Source organism: Dendropsophus ebraccatus, chromosome 4, assembly GCF_027789765.1.
Source record: "Dendropsophus ebraccatus isolate aDenEbr1 chromosome 4, aDenEbr1.pat, whole genome shotgun sequence".
NCBI lineage: Eukaryota > Metazoa > Chordata > Amphibia > Anura > Hylidae > Dendropsophus > Dendropsophus ebraccatus.
In genome coordinates, this window is record NC_091457.1 from 140,836,248 (window position 1) to 140,853,310 (window position 17,063).

Below are 17,063 nucleotides of genomic sequence, written 5' to 3' on the forward strand. Positions count from 1 at the left end.
CAGGGAAGTAAAGCACACTAGCAGGCACTGCTTCCCATTCATTCCCCTGTTCGATAGAGGTCTTAGAAGTGAAACCCCAACCAATCAAGGAAGCAGAGGAAGGTGTGGACACAGGATCTGTGCCTCAGTAGTCACCGTTACATGTCAGCAGCCAGAGGCCTTTTCTTCCCCTGCATTGATCTCCGTCATCCTGGCTGCCCTCGGTTAAGCTTTCTGGCATTGTGCCTCTCTTCCTTCCAGATACAGTAAGCATCTGCCTCTCTTCTTCCTCTTGCTACTACTTAGAAAAAAATGCATATTCAGCTCTGTTTATGGGTAATGGATTTCATGTATACATAGGTCATCTAAGATGTAAGTTTCTTTACAATCTTACAGGACAAGGAGAAGAAGCCATTGAAGGAAGGGGTACAAGACATGTTAGTTAAGCATCACCTTTTCAGCTGGGATATTGATGGCTGACGCTGCTCAGCAAGTTTCTGACCCTATGGAGTCTTACAGAACTTCACTCCAGCAATGCACTTTTTCTATTACCGCTCTACTGCCAAGAACTCTTCAGAAATCTCTTGTTATTAAATAGCTCTCTGGCTGAGTCCTCCAGCTCGAATGTACCCATGTGGCACTGGAGGAACTCTACATCAGCCAGAAAACCGGGGATGAGATTGTGCCACGCTTCAGACCGATCCAGTCGTCTCATCTCAGATTGTGTCCGGTCTGATGAAGCGAAAGTCTATAGCTGTGTATATAAAAAATATAGAGAAATATATATATATATAAGTGTATATTTTCAAACAGAAATGTAGATTTTTCTTTTGTCAACACATTTCCTACCTCCTCTCATCTTCCTTCCACTACTGAACCACGACGCGTTTCAGAAAAGATAAGTTCTGGTCTCTTGTTTCATGAGAAAGGGACGTGAAGCCGAGACTCTCCATGAATTGTATTATATCAAGATGATGAAGGCACATGACGTATTAAAGGACCAGTTGGCTGTGACAGAACCTCCCTTTGTATGATATTTGCTCAAAGCTTTGAATGTTGCAGTATTTTGTCACTTCTGTTTTTTAAACATGTTTTAAATAAGTTCAGTAAACAGGTCGACCCAAATTCTAAAATCTAAAGTGACCATTTTGTGATTGAATCCAAGCAGAGTTCTCTAAAATGGTTCACTTAAAAGGGTTAACCAGGATTAGAAAAAATACAGCTACTCTCTTGATAAAACAGCGCCACCCCTGTCCTCAGGTTGTGTGTGGTATTACAATTCTGCTCTATTCATTTTAATGGAACCGCTGCAAGTCCACATCCAAACTGAGGACAGGAGGGGTGCTGATTCTAGATGAAAGTACTTAAATGGTATCCTGTTACTTGTCTCCCTATCCCTGCAATATTCTTGAAGGATGTGAATGTAAATCTGTGAATGTTAGCTCTGTGAAGACAATTTATTTGCAAAGACAGAATGGAATACGGGAAGAAATAGAAGTGTTACCCATATCATAGTGTCCCAAATGTAAGGGGAAAAAGTGTACGTGAAAATGAAGCATGTGTGGCAATTTTTTCACTTTTTGTGTTTGACCTTCACCATACCACCAAAACAGCACCTGTTTTATAATGACATACAGTGCCTAAATAAAACTGCCATACAGTGTCTATACAAGCTATGATTTATTTTTTAATCCAATCTACATTCCTTTTTTTAACACCGAACCATCTATCAATATGGCCAATAGCACAGAGTGTCGAGATAATCCTGATTAGGCATGAGCGAACTTACAGTACTAGAGGTCGGTGGAAGGTTCGGCGGTCGGCTTGTCAGCCTGCTGCCTTTGAACTCCGTGCCACTCCGGGTGCCTGGAAAAGCTGGATCCAGTCCTAGGAAACTTCTCCCAGTTTTCCAGGGCTGGATCCAGCTTATCCCGGCAGACAAAGCAGCACAGAGTTCGAAGGCAGCAGGCTGACAAGCCGACCGCCGAACCTTCCACCGACCTCTAGTACTGTAAATTCGCTCATCCCTTATCCAGATACATTGCATCGTACGCTGTCCATATCAAGTTACCACATTTAGGATTCTTCATATTAGCGACTGGGTATGTTTCTGAATTTGGTGTGGATACATGTTGAAATAGGGGCATCACATATCAAAACTCCTAGGGATTAAAGGGGTTATCCAGCATTAGAAAAACATGGCCACTTCCTTTTAAAGACAACACGGCTCTTGTCTGTAGTTTGGGTAATGGTTTTGAAACTCTGTTTCTAAAGTTAGAGTGAATGGTGCTTAATTGCAAACCACACCTGACCTGGAGACAAGGGTTGTCTCTGCAAGAAAGTGGCCATGTTTTTCTAAGGTTGCATAACCCCTTTAAGAAAGTGATATGTGGACCTCAATTTCTGTGCAGAGACACCCTTATCCTTGTGGGCATTGTGGATCTGATATAGTTATAAATAATTGGGTAAGTGGGAATGGCCGATAAGAGGAGAACAGTAGAGTAACTAGGTCCCATAAGCATTGCTGAGCCAGCATTTTCCTTTTGTAAAATCTCAATTTGTCCCAAAAGTATATATGGAAATGGATGGTCCAGTCTCCATAAGATAATATGTAAATGTGATATTGGTTTGTGCATAGTCTAAGGGCCCTATATCACCGGACGATTATCGTTCAGATTATCGTTAAATCGTTCGAATCTAAACGATAATCCTGCGGTTGAAATGCAGTTAACGATTAACGACTGAACGAGAAATCGTTGATCGCTTTCTAAGACCTGGACCTATTTTTGCTCGTTCGCAAAAAGTTCTCAAATCGTTCGCATTGAATAAGACGTTCACAGTACGAACACAATGGCGAAGAAAAAACTATCGCAAATACGATCATAAGTAACGATTATCGTTCCATGGAAATGAGTGAACGTTTTCAGGTCTTTCGCAATAGCGGTCGTTTGAGATAGTTAATTGTTAACGATTATGCGAACGATAACCGTCCGGTGGAATAGGGCCCTAAGAACATTACGGTTAGTGCCAAGATAAAACAAAGCCCATCAAGGTGCATTACAGAATTCTAGTTGGAGTATATTGGTTACTCTGTCACAAATGAGGGATATATACATACTATGCAGCCACACCTCACTTATTCATCAAGTAAAATGTAATATTGTGTAATAAGAACCCCAGATCCCAGCCTTTACAAATTGCAGTCTCTTAGTTTTGGCCTTATGGTGTATCATTATATAGTATGTACACACCAATAATTACTGAGTTCTTGTATTTCAGCCGCACCCATTGCAAACAGGTGCATAAAGGCAAACATGCAGCTGAAGGACATGGCACAAAAAAAAAAAAAACATTCACTGCAAAGGTCCAAAAGGCACTTCATCTCACAGGGAACCATATACTGTATAGTCATAAACATTTTTTGTGATGTACTGTATGACCAGTGTTTCAGAGGAATCCTGCTGGGAATGGAACTCAGCTGGGTGGGAAGAAGCCACAGGGGCCACGTCAGATACTCCGAGCCCCCGTTCCCGTTGGTCTTTTATAACTGATTCCTTGGACATTAGCCGCATCTAAATGCATCAGTACACCGTAAGAGTATATGCACACTACAGACTGCCGACAGAACCCCGTCACAAATTGCGGACTCTGGTGGCCGCACGCATCTCCGCTGCTTGCATAGGCTTCGCTCTGTGGTTTAACCTAAGGTGATGATGATAATAGATATGATATATTTTTCTGCCAACAAACTTGTAGGTTTCGAAAGGATGTCTAACTATGTGGGGGCAAAAAGGAAGGCATTATTAATGTGTATGGCACCCTACTGTGACTGAAGAGGGCACAAATACTGTATGAGATGCCAAGTATCTGAGGCACTGAAGCATTTGAGGCACTGTAGATGGGGAGTTTGCATATAGTTGGGGAGGGCCTGGAAATGTGAGGACTCTAAAGCTTTTTTTTCATTAGCATTTTGAACATGGTCAAAACGATGTTCCCATTTCTCCTCCAATATCCGTACAACATTGCCTTATTATTAATAAATTAGACTAGGTTCACACTGCGTTTTTGCTGTCTGTTTAAAATATCTGTTTATTTTTAGGGGGAGGGGGGATGCAGCTTTATGCCATCCATCAGGATCTGTTTTTCCATTGACTTACGTTGTAAAACAAAAAAATGGATCAAAACCGAACCTTTTTTTTTTTACAAAAACACAAAAAGGTCACTGACCATGTTTTTCTCTATGTTAAAATGAAACATTCAAAAACGCAGTATGAATCTAGCCTTACATATATCCTGTTTTAGGCCGAGGAACTGCTGACATTTGCTGCCTCCCTTTTACTGTATGTTGTACATTAAAGCCAACCAGGTTGGGCAGGATATAAGAGGAGGATCCTGCACAAACTTCTGAAGAGAATCAGGCTTGTGTTTTCTTGCCCTGTGACCTGTTCACATTCATGTAAATGCAGAAATTTTATCCTCCTTCCTGTCCAGAAAAACAATAGAATTTGGCAGGGATCTGAAGAGAGACATTCAGGCTACAATATTGCAGAAGATAATAGGCAATGGGCCAGATGTCAGCTGAAAAGGATGGTACTAATCCAATGTGATGGCAATGACGCCCATATATTGTCATTCAACACCTGCTATACTGCTCTAAAAAATACAAGTTCTAGGATTATATAGATATATGTATCCCCACCCCAGAGGCCAAAGAAGGAAAACCCTGTGTAGAAACCAATTACCTGAGGTACTAAGTACATAAGGTAAATGTCGGACCCTATATATATTAAATTGCTGGGTCATCCTGACAACTTTTGTCCCTGTAAAAACACCCAAAATTGTGCTCCCCCGCCAAGTTTTGCTCACTGTACAGTGCATAAGACCAAAAAGCTGAATTTGGGACCCTATAGATGGGAAAAGTTGCTAAAAAAAAAAAAAAAGTGCGAAGCCTAATATGTTTGGCCGGTTCTACAAACTTGAATTGTAGCTGAAAGAAATCACTGGTTTAGCTGGTGATGCCCAAATATTTGAGAAGCCCTGGTATACAGGATATAGTGATATATGCAGTATTTCGCACCATTTACACTAGGGCTTTAGTGTAGCCATTGCTAGGTTCAGGCTGCGTCCATAGCTTTGCATATAATACTTCTGACGCCTAAAGCCCTCCACCCCAAATGTAGCAAACACAAATAAGCTTGTTGGCACCACCTGCCACCCATCACCAGGGCCACATGCCCCAACAGCACCCCCTAGCTGTTTCTTTGGGATTATCGCTGATTGTGAAATAATTGAACACATTCTCACAATCAGCAGAAGATCAGGAAAATAGGTTTCCTAAAAGCTTCCTGTCACTTTCCCTCTCTGAACAGAAGTCCTGACAATGGCAGGAAAGAATGTGAACCCACCATACTGCTCGCTCTTCCTCCTGTAAATGTACAAAAACAAGGCTGTTCAATAGTCCTGTTCCTGTAAGAGAGAAGACAGTCCACCTCTGACAATCTGCTGGACTCACTAGGGGAGACATTCTTCACAGCCCTGGTAAGGAACCTCAAAATATAACCATATGATAGTATTATAGGATGTATTATAATGGGTCTATATGTATATGAGACAGCACTATATGCAAATACTATGCAAAAATCTAATAGTGTCAATGGTAAACTGACAACTAATGCGGTCAGTGGCATAAAGAATAGAATACATAGATAATGCATGGAGGCTGTATCAGAATATAATACTATAGACATGAATGGTTGGGTATTGACCCAGAATAATAGATGATTCCATTTAAACTGAATTGGACTCCTTAGTATATTGCTATTATTTGTATCAGTATCTGTCCTAAATGGAAGGCTAGTAGTATACCTTAGGGAAACTGAACTGCTTGGTATTGACCGTCGCTGGAATACATGTACACTGTACAGAAGCCTCTGCTGTGTGAATGGACCCGGTTATTGCACTTATAGGGAATGCATGCAGAATACAGGCTGCAATACAGGACACCCACAATGCAACCACAGACTTATTCTATTATTTCTCTTAGTAAAGAGAACAATTTCATTGTAACGCATTTATAACGCAACTCCACAATATATTTTGTTTATATCTAAAATATTAGAATGTGTGTATTAAATGTGACCCGTCAGTTGGGGTCTCAGTGCTGATGTAGAAAGAGCTGGGAGTAGAGCAGAGCTGTGCACCCCAATTTCTGCAATAAATTGGATTAAGCAGTGAGCCAGGGTGTGAAGCGCACAGCTGCGTGCTTCCCCTGACTATATTTGGCGATCAGCAGGGGGCTCAGTCCAGAGACTATAACTGATCAGTCCAGGATCCTACTCCACACTGATGAAGGGCAAATACCCCGAAACAGCTGTCTGTGGATTGATACCTTGCTTGGGTGGTTTGCTTGACTGGAGACATTCCTTGGCTTGGTTGTTCCTTCCCGGAGGAAGTTCTGGCTAGCTCACTACGTTGAGACCTGTGATGGTGTCTCTGGAGTGTTCTTTTGCATATTTGATCAAAACTTGAGACATATCTGTGTGACATATCAAAAGTTTTGTTAGTGACAGTGAATTGAGTTTAAAGTGTTACTATCATTTGCAGTAACATTTAACATGTTCTCAGACATGCCAACAGGTACTGATCACACAAGGTCTCACTCCTGAGGTCCGTTGTGATCCCAAGATACTCCCCAGCCAGCTTAATGCACATGGCTTTATTTCATTTCTGTATCAGTTTTCCATACCTCTGAGAATCTTTTACATTTTATGTCTATATTATAGTATTATGTCATATTCTGTGTCCCTGTATGGGGAAAAAAGTGCATTATGCCTTGAAATGTGAATTGTCGTCAATCTGTGTTGGAGTCCTTGCTGATTAATTAGTTAAGATATATATATATATGTAAGCGCTTTTAGAGATTCATGGAATGGGAAGAGTAAAGTCGTGGTGAGAACAGTTATTGTTTCCAGCCAAAAGTGCTGAGCGGACACGCTGACCAGAATCTGTCAACAAGGAAACAGGATTTCCCCAAAAAGATGACAGTACAAAATGACAATGTGGATACATATGAGAACAATGACTGAAGATGATCCCCGCCATTCATCACTGCCTATATTAGCTGAGTGGTAGGAAAGAGAGATGTGATAACAGATTGGACGTAGACAGACAGATAGCGGAATAACTTGATGATAAATTAGCTTTCAGGATCCACCATCTCTGGGGTAATATGGTTGCCAAATGCAGAAATTCTCATTTGAACAGACTGAATTAAATGGTATTCTGGCCCTAAAGTAAAATAGGGGCGAATATAAAATTAACAAATGCCACAACAGAAGAGACGATATTGCCACTATCCCGATATTCAGGAATAACCTTTAAAGTGGTTATCCAGTGCTACAAGAACATGGCCACTTTTCCCCCTACTTTTGTCTCCAGTTTAGCTGTGGTTTGCAATTAAGCTCCATTTACTTTAATGGAACTGAGTTTCAAAACCGCACCCAATCTGGAGACAAGAGAGGGGGAAAAGTGGCCATGTTTTTGTAGCGCTGGATAACCCCTTTAAGCCTTCAGTGTAACACTCCCATGTACAGTTACACTCACCCACTCGTGGTGCTCAGCTATAAAAGTCCAGTAATGTCTCACAATAGAAGATATAATGAAGGCAGCACTCACCAGTGTCGGTTAAAAAATGCTTTATTTGGACTGTAAGGGCACTGGCAATAGGTGCTTTTCACAAAATTACAAAGCTCTGTAATTTTGCGGAAAGCACCTATTGCCAATGCCCTTACAGTCCAAATAAAGCATTTTTTAACCGACAGTGGTGAGTGCTGCCTTCATTATATCTTTTATTTTGAGAAAATTAACAAGACCATACTTACCTAGCCCTGGTCCCCCATAGCTTCTATTCATCTGCATTGCATCTCCTGATCTTTTTTTCTTTCTGCTTCCTGGACAAGCACTCAAGAGCAAGACCTACCTCCTCGGCCAATCACTGGCCGATCCAGGACACCAATGCAACCATTAAATGGCTGAGGCAGCAGGTCCTGTTCCTGAGTGTTCATCTCCTAAGGAAGAGGAGAGAGAAGGTAAGTATGTAAAGTATAAAGCAACTCACAGACAGTCCACCAGCTCATCCAACACCAGTCTTGTGCATGGGAAACCCGGATAAGAGTTTACCAGATGCCCGTAGTCCAGCACCTCAGACACTGTAAATTACGCTTTTTTTTTTTTTTTTTTTTTTTTACAAATTCCAGACCGTACAAAGGACAGGAACAATTGGTTGATGCTTTTCGGTTTCATGCCTCGCTCACAACCCCTAGTGTTTATTAAAGAAAACTTCCTATTTTTGCCCATGAAATGAGGTTTCTACAAATGCAAACTTTTGAATTTTGAATCTTTTTGGATATTCAGACTGGGGACGCGGTACCCGTCTGGTTTGGACTCCAGATACGATCTTATTTTGACATATTAGATATGACTATGACTATTCTATGAAAACTCTTGCCCCATAAATAGGGGGGTTTCTTTGTTTAACAATAGAGGTAGTGAGTAGAGATGAGCAAATTTACAGTAATAATAGGAAGCTCTTCGTTATCTCGGAAATCCGCTCATCAGCCCCAGCTGCCTTTTAAATCACAGCCGCTCCGTGCTGCTCCTCCTTGGGTGCTGGGAAAAGCTGGATCCAGTCCTGGGAAACTGGGAGGAGCCTCGTTATTATTTTCAATTCACCCATCTTTGGTTGAGAGCAAGGCATAGAGCCGAAACACTTCAAGTGTTCCTGTACTTTGTACTGTCTTGGATTCATCGTATTTTACACTGTCCGAGGTGCTGGACTTAACTATGTGCAATTATGTTAGGTAAGTATGTTTTTTTTGTCTATTTTCCCTCTGCTCTAGCAGCATATTCTGCTTAGCAATAGTCTGCTCTTTTGTCCTCATTGCCCCACTTCCTGTCTAACATACACCCTGTAACAGACTTCATTTTTCTCCTGTACACTCTAGCTGGGACTTCAGCTTACTGTCCCTCTCATAATGTAAAAGACTCCTATAGGTGTAGTAAGTAGGGGTTATAGTCAAGGCATAGTTTGGGGGGAGGGGGGTTCAGGTAATACAGTTGGCTAAATTCCCAGCCACAGTGTACAGCAGGAATAGGAAATCTGTCACAGGATGTACAACAGACAGGAGGTGTAGCAATAAAAGATAACAGAGCAGACATTTTGCTTTACAAACAGAATGAAATCATATAAGGCAGCGGAAAGCTAGTAAAATAGCCTATTTTGAATAATTTATTTGCTATGATATGTTCATTTATTACAGAGTTTAAATAAGTTTTAAAGACACTCTCTCTTAATTCTTCCTTATGCTGGTAGAAAAGTATAAAACTTTACTAAATGATACATTGTCATATTTGGTCAGGATTCTTATGTACAGTCTTCCTTATACAGGTAACCCACAATGGCTTGGTGGGTTCTGATACTTCTGGGACTGTCAGTAAACACCTGGGTGTCAGCAGAACTCTTTGCTCCCTGCCCTGCAGAATGTTCCTGTCTTCCTGCAGATCGTCACGTTATATGCACCAATGCCAACCTCACGTCTATACCTCCTATAATGGCCAACAGCACGGTGGAGCTTCATATGGACCGCAACAACTTAACCGTTCTTCGACAGAGTTTCCATCAGGATTTGCCAGAGATGAGATCCTTCTACCTGAGAAGCTGTAACATCCAGAGCATCGAGTCGGATGCGTTCCAGAAAGTCACCGGCATACAGCATCTGTTTCTGGACGGCAATGAGATACAGGAGATTGAGAACGGCACATTTGATCCTCTGAGCAATTTACTTTATCTGTATCTATCGAAGAATAAAATCAGCTCCCTGCAACCAGGTACAGTGCAAACACAAAGAGAGTGGTAAATATCATAGAGATAATATATATGAACAACTAACACTATGTAAATAGAGAGCAGCACCGGTCTGAGGCACATACGCTACAGAAGTCACCTTTTGTCTATGTCAGGGATGGGGAACCTTCGTCCCTCCAGCTGTTGCAAAACTACAATTCCCATCATACCTGGACAGTCAAAGCTTTAGCTTTGGCCCTCATGACATGATAGGAATAATAGTTTTGCAACAGCTGGAGGGACGAAGGTTCCCCATCCCTGGGCTATGTTCACACCATTAAAATGACAGCCATTTTAATTTGGCGGGCGTCATGTAATGGACGTTATTATAAGATTAATGTCCATTGTTCTAAAATAACGGCCATTGTTTACCATTAAATTACAGACATCCAATTAAAACGGTCATTTTCACGGTGTGTAAACATAGTTAAACGGAATCTGTCACTAGGTTTATTTCACCTTAAATGAGGGCAGCATAAACTAGTGACAGAACTGCTGAACAGATCGGTGTATTACTTACATCATTCTGTTCAGCCGTTCTCCTAATATGCAGGAGAATAGGATTCTTGCCACACCCTTCCCCCGCCCTCCAGCTGCTGGTTGACAGTTGGCTGCCTATACACAGCGTGGATAGATAACTGCCAATCAGCAGCTATTGGGTGGAGTTTTCTGCTTCTCATGAATATCCAGGACTACTGGGCCCATGCACATAATGGAGAGGACTACTTATTGTCCATGTTATTCAGGAGGATATCTCTGGATCAGCTGCACAGAACAATGTATGTGATACATCATTCTGTTCAGCTTCTGTCACTAGTTTATGCTACCCTGAGCTAGGACACCATAAACCTACTGACAGAGTCTCTTTAAAGTGATTTTCCATTTACATTACCAGTGGCCAGCCTAAAGGAGGGGTGTCTAATATGAGCGCTATATGAGATGCCCAACAAACTCACATAGCTGTTAGGGTCAGTTGGCCATATGGCGTCTCTGATAAATGTTTCCTAATTTTAGTCCATATAATATCCATCTGCAATTCTTTCTTCCAGGTATATTTTCACCACTGAAAAATCTTATTGCTCTCTACTTGAGATACAATCAACTGACTGAGATATCGGACGGGTCCTTGAAGGGTCTGACCCAGTTACGGTGGCTTGACTTAGGGTATAACATGATCTCTAATATATCTAAGCAGCCTTTTGATGACTCCACTTCTCTTCGAAAACTTGAACTGGAATACAACTTCCTTACCAGGGTTCCTTCCTTAAAGTCTAAAGTCAATCTTCAGACTCTGCGTCTCAGCGGGAACACGATCACAAAACTGTCCACTATTTCCTTCGGTAGAAACTATAAAAGTCTCAGCGAACTATACCTTGACAATGTGGGACTTAAAAAAGCGACAAGCTTGGCTTTCAGCAGACTACGCAGGCTTGAGGTGCTCGACTTGCGGAACAACAGCTTGACTTCTCTCTCCATGTCTCGGATTAAGATGTCCACAAAAGTCTACCTTAGTGGCAACCCATGGAAATGTGACTGCTCCATCGCTGAGGTCTATGTTCGGATACTGATGGCCAACAAGAGGGACCCCGAGCAGGAAGTGCAGTGCAAGAGCCCCAAGGATTTTGAGGGGAGAAGTCTGACTACAATTAATGTAAGTATCTTAGTGTATATAGGGTCTAAGGTACAAATTGTTGGGTCTGAGGCCTTGGTGCACTCAAGAACCATAAGACGTAGCCTTAAAGCGACTCTGTACCCACAATCTGCCCCCCCCCCCCCAAACCTCTTGTACCTTCAGGTAGCTGCTTTTAATCCAAGATCTGTCCTGAGGTCCGTTCGGCAGGTGATGCAGTTATTGTCGTAATAAAACAACTTTTTAACTTGCAGCCCATGCCAAACGGGAGAATCTATGCCCTAACTTTGCACCACCCCTCCATCCCTCCTCCCCACCCTCTTCATCATTAGGAATGCCACTGGAACATTTTCTCCATGCTGAACATTGCACGGGTGGCCTAACGATCCAGCCCATGTGCCGGGCTGACACAGGTGGGCAATAGGAGGCAATCTGCCTGGAGCATTCCTAATGATGAGGAGGGCGAGGAGGAGGGACAGAGAGGGTGTGCCAGCCTAATGCATACACAATCTAGGCCATGCCCATTGGGCACAGGGCTGCAAGTTTAACAGAAATTCATGGTGGACTCCGCTCGGAATCCTGCCTGCCTCAGTGTCTTATGTAATGTGTTGCGCACCTCCGCTCTCCTCTGCCTGTTCATTGATCAGCTGATGATGTGAACAGCCAATGAGAAGGCATTTTTCTGCTCTTTTGTGAGATGCAAATAATTTATTGCTGTAAACAGGAGACGTTCGGCTGATAGCAACATATTTAGATAGCCGCACGAACGATGCAGTGATCATTCGTGAGGCCTGGATGTGCAATTTCTTGTGCAGTCGAGCACCAATATCCCTGGGGATGCAGACGGCCAGAGATTGCTCTATGTGAAAAGACCCTAAAAGTGAATCTGTATCCACCATACGTACTATTTGGGGTAAGAGAAATCTTGCCTCTATTAACATATTCATTTTAAGATACTATTAACATACCCTTAGAAATGCTGTGTAGGAGCCATGCGAGTCTTCCATGTCTACCTGCTCAATCAGTGTTGGACTGGGGTATCTTGGGCCCAACCAGAGGAAATGATCCTGGGGACCCACCAATGAAGGATCAGTGAGAACCAACTTGTCATTCAGTGTTACTGCAGGTTCTGAGCTGGAGGCCCACCTGAGGATTCTCCGGTCCTCCAATGTGTCAGTCCGACACTCTGCTCAATGGTCAAATCAAAGACCAATACAATAGATTTACATATAGATTGTGTTGCATCTGATTCTTTGCCTTGGCAACAGTTTAAATTAAGTTTACTCTTCAGCCCTATCCCCAAGGTTTTTCAGTGGCATGTTTCAGAGTTTTCCTAATTAATACATTGTTCTAATTGTTTTGGCCCAAGTTCAAATAAGGATTTCAGCACCTAGTGGCACCCTCCTGTGTGAAGTCTGGAAAGTAGGGAGTGAGACAGATTAAAGAGAGATACAAGTACTGCTGTACTTGTTCTTATAAGTCTTCAATCTCACCCCAGGGCTGGATTCACACCTTAGACTGCCCAGTACTGCTTTATAATGTCCTCTATGCTGCTCTTTCAAATAATCTAAAATATAGTAGTGCAAGATCCTTGATCTAATGTGTGCAGTGTATGGCTATGTTTACATAACTTTTTTTTTTTTACATTATGAGTACAATGATGGCTGTTGGTGCATAATACTTCTTTGATTGAAGGTCCGTTGAATTTAATAGTAAAGATGGTGAAAACAAAATGTGTGTGAACTACTAAAAATAATAATTGTTTGCAAAAAAAAGTCTGTGAATTATTGTCAACGTTTGTTATTTAATACACTGTAGGGGACATTTATTATGTGGCACAGCGGGCATTTTGTGGCGTAGAGGGCCCATTAATTGCAAATGATCACTCTGTAGTCCTTGGGCCAGGAGGGCGGGAGGGGGCAGAACAGGGGTGCAGCCTCTGCCTGTGCTGCATTTTGCATTTTTTCTGCAGAAAAATGTTAAAGAAATCTTAGGCTATGTTCACACTACGTATGAGACCGGCCGTTCCGTGACCTGATGACTCTACCCGGATCATATTAAGTACCGGCCAGATGATCTTTCCGGCCGCAGAGTTCTGATGCAGGCACATCAGTGCACGCCCGCATCAGAACCTCCCACAGCACACAATGAAGCTAGCGTCCGGAGCCGCTCGCTTCATTGTGTGAACCGACATGGTTTTCCAATTCATTGAATTGCGGCCGCAGAAAACTGACATGTCAGTTATTTGCGGGTCCGCACAGGATCCCGGCCGGAGCGTATACGATGTGTAAACTCTCCGGCCGGGATCCCATAGAAATGTAGGCAGTGTTCTACACGTGCGCACAGGATTTATGTAGAGGCATTGCTCCTCTACAGAAATCCGGCAAGCATCGGGGATGCGGGGACATTTTAAGCGCGGTGCTAAAATTGTCGGACCTAATGAATCTCCCCCTATGTCATTCAACTGACTTGAATGCATTTTATTGACTTCAATTAAAATGCGGTAATAACAGAAAATTGGCTTCTGCAAAGGGGAAAACTATATATTTTATTTTTATTTATTTTTAAGTATTTTTAACCCTCTAAGGGAAAAACTATTTCCTCTTTGGTGCTCTAGGGTAGATCCAGAATGTTGTGCTTATTCTCAGAATATAGATCAGAGCATTGATCCCTATAGTATTAATACAGAATTTAGAATACCCTTTGACCAAAACATATTCAACCAATTCACATAAAAAAACAATACTTTTTAGTAGAGATGAGAAAATTTATAGTTATAACAAAGCAAATCACTTGACCCTTGAGGAAGCCCAGAAGGTGGACGGAAGGCGTGGGATTCTGTGCACGTTGCCTGTGGTTACCACTTACTTCACTATTGGTGATCTTACATCCCTCCCATATGTTTATTATTTTTGTTCTTTATCATGCAGCTTGATTTTTTTCCCTGTGACTTCTATGCAGCATTTATTTTATGCATTTTTGACCATTGGCTTACTAATGGCGTTGAGCACTTTTTCATCTTATACCAGGAGATGTTAAAAAATCAAGAAATCTTAGGTTCGATCGAATTGAACCTTCTCGAGCCTACCGCATTTGATTCCCGATGCCTTCCCGTTCCATGGGAAAGATAGAGACAGTCCGGGATGCAGCCTATTACCTAGGCTGTATCCCTGTTTTCCAGGCGGTACTTGGGCAGTCTCCACCTTCCCCACGGAACGGGAAGGCACGGGAGTCAAATGCGGAAGGTTCGAGTTCGATCGAACCTAAGATTTCCCGATGTTCGATCATCTCTATCCAGGAGGAGGTTTTGGTACTATCTGTATTTCATTTTTTGCTACAATTGTTCTATATGGTGTTTGCATATTGATTCATGCGGCCAGGGTTGGTGTTTGCTCTTACAAGAGCTACCCATGTATATGGGAAGTTTTTTAATTGTTTTTATGAGAAGTGGAATTATAGGCCCTATTCCACCGGCCGACTGTGAGGAGCAAACAAGCGCCGATAATCGTTCCATGGAATAGGGCCTTAAAGTGACACTGTCACCCCCTTTGTGCATTCTGACATCTCTACACAGGTGTAAAGGGTAAATTTAGCGATTTTCATACCTTATTTCATATCAAACGTCATGGTGCTTGTTCAAGTAAAAAGTGTCCTTTTATCAACTGCAGATTGTATTAAGTGGGCGTGGCCTCACTGCATTAGTGCCACTTAGCCCCACCCACAACGGCCCCAAAGGTCTAGACCTTTCGGCCAGCCTGTTCCAATGGTCGGCGAGGGGGCGGGGCCAACTGTGGTGTTGTGGGCGGGGCTAAGTGGTACCGCAGTGAGGCCCCGCCCACTTAACACAATCTGCAGTTGATAAAAGATCACTTTTTACTTGAACAAGCACCATGACGTATGATATAAAATAAAGTATGAAAACCGCTAAATTTACCCTTTTACACCTGTGTAGAGAAGTCAGAATGCAAAAAGAAGGTGACAGTGTCACTTTAAGTATCTAGGTGTGTTATTTCCTTGATTATTTAATAAATTTTCTTGATTATTTTAATAACATTTTTTGGTGTGTCAGTTTGGTTTCCTATGTACCTTTTTGTCATGTTGAAGCAAATCACTTTGTTAGTTCGGCAGTCGGCTTATCAGCCTGCTGCCTCTCTGTGCCGCTCTGGGTGCAGGGAAAAGCTGGATCCAGTCCTGGGAGAAGTTTCCTAGGTCGGGATCCAGCTTTTCCCCATGCTGGGGAGGAGCAGCATGGAGCTAAAAGGCAGCAGGATGATATGGTTGCTTCATTATTACAGTAAATTTTACCTTTTTAGTTTGTTATATCGGTTGCTTATACTTTATTTTTTTGTCTCCTCTCTAACAGATATTAAACCTCAGCTGCAAATCCTTTGCTGTTGACGCTACCACCATTTCCCCAACAAAACAAACTAAAGAGAAAATGATAAAAACCTCCCCACCAATGGTAACTACCAGTAAGGCAGCTATCACATACAAGACAACCACACAGATGTCTACCACATGGATGAACACGATAGAAGAGGATCCCTGTTTTGCAGATGACATATCTAATATCTTAGTGACTCCAGCGGGGGAGGATTCTCTTATCGTTTCATGGTCTAGCTCCAGAGATTACAGATATTTCCAGGTAGACTACTCTTCTGGTGATCATAAGGAAACATTGCGCATCTTGGGGGTAGAAACACACGTCCAACTTTTGTACCTATTCCCTGGTACAATCTACTCCATTTGCATTATCCCTCAAAATAAGGACATTACGACGTGTACAAGCCCAAACCCCAAGCAGTGTGCGAGTGGTCAAACCAATGGACTGCCAGAGACCGCGTATCATATCCACTCTCCACCTAAGGCCACCACCACTCCATTTGTGATTGTCGGATCCGCCGTGGCCGGTGTTGTGATTTTAGCGGCGGTTGTCATCAGCGTGTATATCATGCGTTCAAGAAACTTTCGGTTCCAACGATATCACAACGAGGATGAAATGGAGGACAATGAAGAGGGGGCAGATCCATACAAGTGGGATAACACCTATGAAAATGTAGATGATGATAGACATGTGTATGTTACTTCCTCCAGCCTATGGGGCATGGATAATGACAAACTGGACTGTAGCTTGGCTGAGCCCATCCCCTTACCTTCGGTTCCACAGTATGTTAGCCTTTGATTTTTATGTATTCTGCATTTTGTAAACCAGGGATGGGAAATCTTTGGCCCTCCAGCAGTTGCAAAACTACATTGGGGGTAATCTACATGGAGCCAGTTTTCGCATTTGTCGTGGCATGTGAATGGGGTTGCAGAGATCCCAGTATTATCTATCACAGACCCCCCCCCCCACTGTGATCACAGCAAAAACCCAACCCCCTCAATATGCCCTGCGGTCACAGAGGTCTCATCGCCTTCAGTATTTATTTCCTCCAATACTAACAGCTGCTTCCTATTTCCTTAGTAGATGTAGCGGGACCTGTTGTCTAGTGATAGGACTCTTTAGGTTGTCTCCGGCCATATAAATCCATCTGGGCTTACATGCAATACATC

General features: G+C 42.5%; 2 protein-coding genes across 7 annotated transcripts in view; both read left to right on the forward strand.

Annotated features, from left to right (window-relative positions):
* The window catches only part of SGSM3 (small G protein signaling modulator 3), a 44,764-nt gene extending 43,113 nt beyond the window's left edge, over nt 1-1,651 (forward strand). For all 6 annotated transcript variants that reach the window (XM_069967205.1, XM_069967202.1, XM_069967206.1 and 3 more), the window contains one exon: nt 376-1,651. In XM_069967205.1, coding sequence (XP_069823306.1) covers nt 376-459 — 84 coding nt within the window. In that variant the 3' untranslated portion in view covers nt 460-1,651. The remainder of the gene's footprint in view (nt 1-375) is intronic.
* A 3,728-nt stretch (nt 1,652-5,379) lies between these two features.
* Nucleotides 5,380-16,857, forward strand: LOC138789993 (chondroadherin-like). The gene is made up of 4 exons (XM_069968887.1): nt 5,380-5,517; nt 9,425-9,864; nt 10,930-11,531; nt 15,874-16,857. The coding sequence occupies exons 2-4, from the start codon at nt 9,435-9,437 to the stop codon at nt 16,690-16,692; spliced, it is 1,851 nt and encodes a 616-aa protein (XP_069824988.1). The 5' UTR covers nt 5,380-5,517; nt 9,425-9,434; the 3' UTR covers nt 16,693-16,857.
* Nucleotides 16,858-17,063: the final 206 nt, after the last annotated feature.

What these genes read in the sequence shown, in the direction of transcription:
- LOC138789993 (XM_069968887.1), top strand. Translation starts at nt 9,435, where the DNA reads ATGGCTTGGTGGGTTCTGATACTTCTGGGACTGTCAGTAAACACCTGG. An exon ending in AATCAGCTCCCTGCAACCAG is followed by an intron (nt 9,865 to 10,929) that starts GTACAGTGCAAA and finishes TCTTTCTTCCAG; the next exon opens with GTATATTTTCACCACTGAAA. An exon ending in GAAGTCTGACTACAATTAAT is followed by an intron (nt 11,532 to 15,873) that starts GTAAGTATCTTA and finishes CCTCTCTAACAG; the next exon opens with ATATTAAACCTCAGCTGCAA.